Source organism: Gavialis gangeticus, unplaced genomic scaffold, assembly GCF_001723915.1.
Source record: "Gavialis gangeticus isolate Ggan-Ray unplaced genomic scaffold, GavGan_comp1, whole genome shotgun sequence".
Taxonomy (NCBI): domain Eukaryota; kingdom Metazoa; phylum Chordata; order Crocodylia; family Gavialidae; genus Gavialis; species Gavialis gangeticus.
The window spans coordinates 201,383,148-201,391,517 of NW_017728992.1; the positions used below are offsets into that span (position 1 = coordinate 201,383,148).

Below are 8,370 nucleotides of genomic sequence, written 5' to 3' on the forward strand. Positions count from 1 at the left end.
AGAAATTATACAAGCAGCAAGAATGTCTTCAGGTGACCCATTTTATTGGACCAACTGTGTAGTTGAGATAGTTAAATGAGCTTTCAAATGCTGCACATTCTTCAGGAAATCATGATGTCTAACTCTACTGCAACTACACAGTTGGTGTAATAAAGGTAGCACCACAAGAAATGCTTGCCTCTTGCATAACTTCTAGACAAATCATAGCTACAGCACCACAACATGGAAGATATTGAAATCTGCTGCTTGCATGACTTCATGAAGAACGTCCTGCATTCAAAAACTTGTCTAACTATCCCAACTGTATAGTTGGAGTTAGGGTGATATCTGTTATTGGACCAAGACATCCTTGCCTCTCAAACAACTTACACATTTAGCATGCAACCAGTCTGTGGGTTCATATAAGCAATAAGCAGAAAGAGATAGAAGAAAATATGACAGTAAAAAAAATCATATTTAGTACATTAAGTAACAGTAGCAGCACAGCAACTGAATAGCTGACTTCAAAAACACATACAACATTTTATATCACGTATTTCTAACATGCTTATTATCTTGTTAATTCTACAAGTCAGCATACTTTGGGTGTTAAATAAATAATAATAAATTTTAAAAACTTTAAGATGTGTACCATTACTTATTCTTTGTGTTAATATGAGTATTTAATTTTGTTCAGCTATGCCATCATGTAAATTATGAACTTCCAAAACATTAATTCTTTCTTTAAGAGCAGGCAAGACTGCTCTAAGGTAGAACTTCTCTATGTAGCCTAACATGGCTTTCAAACAATTTTTCCTCATACATACATATTGGTTAGCCAGAAAAAAAAGACAAAAACACAAATAACAATATTTATCAATTTCTAATTAACACACAAAAGAGTTTGTAAGCCAACAATTAACTTTCAACACAGAAATTCTTACTTCTATTCTAGAACATTCTAGCAGAACTAGAAGTTGTTCCATGTTGTTCCCAGCTGCGTTGAGCTGTTCCCGACAGGGGGCTGGGCCAGGCCATGCTCAGGGCAGGTGGCAGCAGCGGCACTGGGAGGAGAGCTATGGATGGTGGGGCCTACAGCCACCCCAAAATTCGCCATAGGTCCCCCTCGCAGCACCACTGCTGCCCACCCTGAGCACAGCCCTGGCGCAGCCCCCCCTGCTAGGAAGAGCTCAGTGCAGCCCTGGCCCCTGCCAGCAGTGGCAGCCCACCCTTGCCCTGTGCACAGATCCTGGGGGCACATGCCTCCCATGCTCCCCCAGGGTATGTGCAGCAGCAAGAAGTATCCCCTCCCTGCAGCTCCCAGATGAGCAACTCACAGCTCCTTCCAGTGCCCTGCACTGCCCCAGCTGGGCAACGCCTGCCCTACTCCCTCTCTCACTGTGGGGACCTCAATCTGCACCCCTTGCCCCTTCTGCCCCTCTTACCCCTTCCCCCCACAACAGATTTACCAGCCAGATGCTGGTCTCCAAGCTGTCAGGCTGCAGATTGGCAATCGGCTCAGTATCAGCTGATACAGCTCATTAAAAAAAAAAAAGAAAAGAAAAAAAAAAAAATCAACCGCTGGTATCAGCCCAAAAAACCTCTATCAGTGAACCCCTACTCACAAGTAGAATGGACACATGTGGAATAGGATTTTCCCTACAAACTCTTTTTTGTTTTTGGTAATAAAATTTGAGCCTCATTGGAGGTCATCTGTATTTCATAGACTCTAAGAAAAATAAGGCTGGAAGGTATCATAGGAGGTCATCTGGTCCAAACCTCTGCAAGGCAAAAATCACCCCTGCCTAAACAATCCTAGAAAAGTGTTCGTCTAACCAGCTGGTAAAAACTTTAAGAACAACCCTCACACACGACTAGGAGACATTATATCTGAAACAACAAACATTGCTTAATTTGCCATGGGTAAAGCAGGGGTAGAAGGGCAACGTCAATGTCCTGCCACTGCAAAGATAGACGGCAAGTTGTTAAAGACACTCAAGAGATCCAAGGACCATGCCCCCCTGCTTCATCCTACATACCCAAAACTCCTGTTGACATGGAAGAGCATTTCTTATCTGGGGTTAAGGGGAAGACTTGTGCCTTAACTGTATGCCAGGATTAAAAATGGTTATCCTACAACAGGCCAATTGAAAGTAAATACCAAGTTGTTAAATGACAAACTACTTTATCTAAAAAGAAAAAAGTATATAGAGTATATTGGAAAAAAAACAATATTTTGCTTCTGGTTGCATAAAATCAAGCTACCCAAAAAGAGGAAGCATATGATTTATAGAAGCATGACATGGATTTAAAAGGTTAAAATAATATAAAACACTCTCACCTATTTTCTTACTTCTTTCCTCTCCACGGTTGTGTGCAATAATCGGAGAGTATATAAAAGGACTTTTGGTTGACATGTTCTGACCCAGCAAGCTTTTCATTTTCTGGGGACGAAGGCTGACAGGAAGGTTCAAAAGTTTCACAGATCTGTTAAGTAAAAAAAGGAAGGCATTTTTGGCTGTTTTTGCATTAAAAACAGTTTTTAAATATTGATTATGCAACTTTTTTATTAAAATAAGCACAGTAATAGAAAGTTATATATAAACTGAAGGTATAAAGACAAGGAGCATTAATTAAAAAAACTGCAAATACGCATTAATTCCAAAAGATAAGAAAAGGGTACAATAGGAAAGATGTAAAGGATTAATCCTTCCTACAAAAGTGCAACATTCAGACAGTAATCCCCCTGAATTCAAATGTAAGGAATCCAGATAGTTGTGGTTTCTCTATAATCCACAATCCAAGTCCTGGAAAGAAATCTAAAGATTTTTCAGCACTAAGTACTAGATAGCAAGAGGCTCGCACAAAGACCTTTCACACAGCTAGAACCCAGACAGAACTGTTTCGCATTAAATGTAATATGAGAAAGTTCCTAAGGAAGGAAACTACACCAGAATCCAAATGAGATAACAACTTGCTTTTAGATCAAGAAAAAAAAGACATCCGAAATTTAGAGAGAGGGAGAGAGGGAAGAGGAGGGGAGACAAAAGAAAAGAAAAGAAAATGGCAAACAGTTTAAACAGGTACAGGGGCTAGGGCCAGACATTCAGGAAGCCTGCGCCTGAATTGATTTAATCTTTGCAGGTTAGTCTAACCTGCCTATGTTGAACTGCTTTGCAAGTGCACAGATATTCCCTCTGGACTGAGGAAATGCCTGCACATGCCTGCAGTGGCTCAGACTGGAAGCTGGCGGGTGCTAGAGTAGCCCTTCCAGAGCGCTAAGCTGAGTGGGGGCACGGCCAGGCCCTAGCAGGACTCTCCAATCAGGCAGGCATTTAAATCCCAACCCTGCTTCCACCATCCCAGGCTTTTCCCTGCTCAGTACTCAGCCCCCAGCCAGCACTCTGAGGCAAAATGGGGTGTGCAGTGATGATGATACTGAGCTTTTCCATCTCCCTCTCCCTGCTTCTTCATACTGTCTGCAGCAAACCTGACAGGGAGGTAGCCATCAGGGATCTGATAACACAGCATTTAACAGCTCCTCAGGAAAACAAAAGCCTCTCTTATTAGTTCAAGCTCTTCTTAAACAGCTTTTTCCAAGGAAGGAAGGGAGGGGCATTACCCCGACCTGCTTAACTCCAAAAATCAGACACTGCTGTCTGTCCGTCCCAGTGAAACTGGAGGCGCACACAGACACCTCTCAGCATTAGCTAGCATACCACATGCCTAGGGTCCATGGGGCTGGGGGGATCCCTGCTTGAGCAGCGAAGAGGGAGGAGGCAGAGGGAAGCCAGGCGGACCCTGCTGTGCCTGCAGTCTCTGCTGGAGCTCCGGCTAGGGAGCAGAGGGGCAGGGCTAGCCCTAGTCTCTGCAGCCCCAGCCCAGGGCTGTGAAGCATCAGGAATGCGGGGGGACCCTGATTTAAACTAGGAAGCGATCTAGGACAGACATTGCATAAACCCATTTGACCCAAATCAGTTAAGCCTGATACTACATTCAGCCAGGTTTATCTTAAAACATTACCTTCAGCCATTTTGAAACTAGTTTATGTACCCTGAACTTGTGTTCTGTTACAGGTTTAAACCAGTTTCTGATCACTTAAACCAGTTTGTGTTTAATGTCTTTCCCTAGCCAGGGAGATGTGGGGTGTTGGAAGAGATTCTCTAATTACAGTGTGTTGGAGCAGACTGCAGCATCATGTGCATCAGCCTCACCACACTGAAAAATGGCAGTGGGGGCGCTTTAACTAAAGCTCATTCGATGAGCTTTACTTCAAGCGCCCTTCCCACCATTTTTCAGTGCAGGGACACTGAAACACGTGATGCTCTGGACCATTTAATTAAAGCAGCTCTCACAGCCACTCTAATTAGAGTGCCCCCTTCCCCCCTTCTGAAGCAGGTCTATAAACACCCTATGTTCTTACACAGAGTGTCCTGTAAGACTGATGGGAGGTATAGATGAGGATATGGAAGATATGGTATAGATGAAACAGGGGAAGAAAAAAAAAAAAATCAGAACATTCACCTGGCAGTAATAGTCCTGATTATTAAATAAAATTTACTTAAAGAAAAGGAAACTGCTGAAATATACAAGCACCACTTACTTTTGTAGCTTAATTTTTTCTTTTTAATAAAATAATGTTAATTTAAATTTGTAAAATATAGGATAATTAAACTCAGCCAGTGCCAGGTTTAAGCAGGAACTGTATCAGTTTAAATACAAAGCACCTAAACAGTCATCTGTTTAAACTTCAGTTATGGTCCCTCCTGAGAGTTCATGCTCAACTCTGATATTTGTGTCTTACATTATATTATAGCCAAGAGTAACAAGCAGGTACCTTCTTTTTGGAATTTCACTGTATAACCAACCTAGAATTTAAATTTAGGTCCTCTGGAAGTACCAAATACCATACTATTTATTCAAAATCGTTCTCTGAAGGCTAACGCTATGAATAATACGATTTGATCACAACAAAGTTTTTATCCAGTAGAGAAATATGAAGAATAAGTGAGTAATTTGAAAAGCTTTACTTCCTTCCAGATGGACACTTCAAGGAATAATGAAGAAACACAAGTAAAGTTTTAGCTGTAGGAGATCTCTGAAAGAAACTAAGATTGTATGAGAACCTGATAAAAAAACACAGCTTGTTTTTAAGATGAAACTTCTTTTCCCTGAGAACTCCACATGACAGTGTGCAAGCTAGAATGCTTTGATAATAATGCGAAAATATATCAAAGAAAAACTGTAAACATTACAGTTGATTCAGTTTTCATTGAGCATTTTATGGAAGATCTTTAGATGTTAATAAGTTACAGCAAAGATGCACTGAGAAGAAAACTTTTCTCAACTGTTAATTGGCAACAGAGAAACAACAATAAAACCACTTTTTCCAAAGAAAAAAGTTATGTTTTAAGGATATTAAAATAGTTTGCATGGTTTACAATACAGCAGGTAAGTTACTTGAATAGTTGTTAGTCTAGGAATAAAAATAATATTACTGCAAAGAAAATACCTGGTAAACTCAGCACAGCAGACAGCTATATCACGCAAAAATATGAATATTGTCCTAATAAAAGTTAAACTGAACACATAATCCAGAAACAAAGTCCTGTAGAAAGTTACCTAAAACTTCAAACCTAACGTGGTACCACAGAAAACGAAATGGTGTAAGGAATAATACAAAGCGGTATCATCCTTGCAATGCCGTAACATTGCACCAGCAACAGAACCATTCTGAAGGAAGCTTTACAGAGACATTACTGGATAAGAACTATTATAAAGTATTAATATATTAAATTTTAATGTTTAATTTTAATGTTTACCACCACAACCAACAAAACCAAAACGTAAGACTATTAAATAGACACTGAATTTATGTAAAAATAATTAACCAAAACCTAAAGATTCCTGGAACATCCCATACACAGCAATGAATAGATAATTACTTTTACTGAGTCAGCCTCATTGCAAGTAGGAAATAAATATTTTAAAATGAAGCATTTAAGAATAAACTTATAAGCACCCTTGTAAGAATATACATACATACATACATACATACATACATGTAAACTGCCAATTAAAGAACATTTCATACATATCTATTTATGCTCTAAATCACCTATCACTGCATTATATAAGCGCTGTAAAAAGTAGCAAAAAGAAACCAACAAAAAAGGCATCTGACATACAAAACAAAGCTATATCAATCTTCAGCTATATCTGCAAAAAACATTTCTATGGTTTCACAGAGCAATAAATCCCTTTTCCTTCACACACAAAATCATAGCATTTCATGTGTAGAACAGTAGTTCCTTAAATATTTAAAAACTGAATGAGTTGCATTCTATAGCCCTAGAATTAAAAAAACAAAACCACAAAAATGTGAATATCTGGATAGAATATTTTACTAGATACTACTCAAATACAGAGAATTATGGTTGAGCAAGGCTACACTGGTTAAAAGCCTGGCACACTAGAAATAAAAACTGTAAAAAGCCATATATGATAAATGGATAAAAAAGAAGTTGAAAAAAAATGAATATAAATTAGAACCTAGAAGTTGTTAAAAAAACACAAAACCCTCCTGAAAGGTAAAGTAAATGGCCAAATCAGTGGCAAGCAAAATTAGAAATAAGAAAGTTCAATATAACAGGAACAAAAATATCCTAACAATGTTATTGTTCTGTTATTAACAAGACATGGAAGAATAATGCAGCAAAGGAAGAAATACTCAGTACATATGCCTATTCTCTACTTGGGGGAAACCAGATGATAGTAGTCATATGATGCAGAAATATTTTTAAGCTTCAACACATGTCAAGGATCTACCAAACTTGGACTCTGAGATCCGCAGGTCCACATAAATTGCATCCAAACATTGAGAGAACTGGTCAAGGGGTGTTAACGTTAATTTTCTGTACTAGCCAGGAGAGAAATTTGATAATTAAGGACTTTTCAATCTAGCAGAAAAAGGAGTGAGATCCAATGCCTGGAAAATAGGCCTAGACAAATTTAGATGAATAATGTGCTCCTTATTTTGCACTGTAAGGCTAATTAACTATTGGAACAACTCAAAATGAAATATTTCAATGAAGAACAGATGCTTTCCTAAAAAGATATGCTCTACTTGAAGCAGGAATTTATTCAGGGTAGTGTTATGGCCTGTGTAATGTACAGGATTAGTAAAAGTCACAATGATCCCTTCTAGCCTTATAATCTATTATTCATTTTTAATTAAGAGTCTGTGTCATCTTTTAAGGAAAGGTACTACATGAAGTACTCATTGTTCTCCAGTCCTCTTCCTATTTGTCAGTGTAACTTTCCTATGTTCTGAACTCTGCTTCTAAGTTATGAAAGACCACTGCCTTGTTGGTAGGGCTTAAATTTATTATACACAGTAAAGAATCAAGTTTCTGCATGAACTTAAGATCTGCACGTATTGCTTTTAACGTAAGAGACTGGAATGTACTGTATTTACTCAAATCCAAGATGAGGTGTTCCCCCCCATAATTTAACATGAGGGAAAGAGCCCCTTGCTGTCTGCCACCCTGCAGTGCCATTCCTCTCCCGCTCCCTGGTATTTAAATCCAATACGAGGAACAAGGGTCTCGGGCACTTGACTCTGCCTACTGCCTCTCTCACCACCTTCCCCTCTACTGTTGCTTGCCCCCTGCAGCAGTGGGGGTGCAGGGGAGGGGATGAATTTAAGACAAACCTCCAATAATATGGTTCTGTACATGTAAAATTATAACAAATTTATAAATTTTCCATGTACAGAATCTAATTATGGGGAGGTCATCTTAAATCTAGTCTTCTCAGATTCAGGCAAATACAGTACATGTAAAGTTTCTCAAAATCACTGTAAAAGTAGTAAACTAGGGAAAAGTGTGCTGAACCTAGATGTAGGCTACACCTACATTACAAACTACCATACAGAAGTACATGAGCATCCTAGCGTGCAAGCAGCAGTCTACCTAGAGATGGAGAGCTCCATGCAGTAGGCTGCCATGCTCCATGCTGCCCTGGCTATACTGTTTTATGCATCCAAGTTAGAGATACCCATGGTAAGGTAAAACAAGCCAACACTACACAGCAGATGACAGTACAAATACACCCCAAAGTCTTGGTTATAAGTCACGCAACATGAGAAAGAGGCAAGGCTTCAACAGCACAGTACTGCCAAGAGAGAAGCTTGTCAGTATGCACAGAACTTTAATGCAGGGGTATTTTTCTTGGTGAAAACCTCGACTTCACAAATTTCAGGGGCCTGCACAGTTTAATAGACATTTTGGAGGATTGCATTTTTGGTTTTGGATATACAACTTGCACATAAAAAGGGGCTGAAATCCTTTTGAGGAAGAGGGCCCAAGCAGCTAGAGCTGCCCTTATGCG

The 8,370-nt window shown here is 39.3% G+C and overlaps 1 protein-coding gene across 3 annotated transcripts in view; it reads right to left on the minus strand.

Annotated features, from left to right (window-relative positions):
• The window catches only part of TRAPPC9 (trafficking protein particle complex 9), a 1,079,595-nt gene that overhangs the window by 943,159 nt on the left and 128,066 nt on the right, over window positions 1-8,370 (minus strand). For all 3 annotated transcript variants that reach the window (XM_019528205.1, XM_019528203.1, XM_019528204.1), the window contains one exon: window positions 2,321-2,466. In XM_019528205.1, the coding sequence (XP_019383750.1) occupies window positions 2,321-2,466 (146 nt within the window). The remainder of the gene's footprint in view (window positions 1-2,320; window positions 2,467-8,370) is intronic.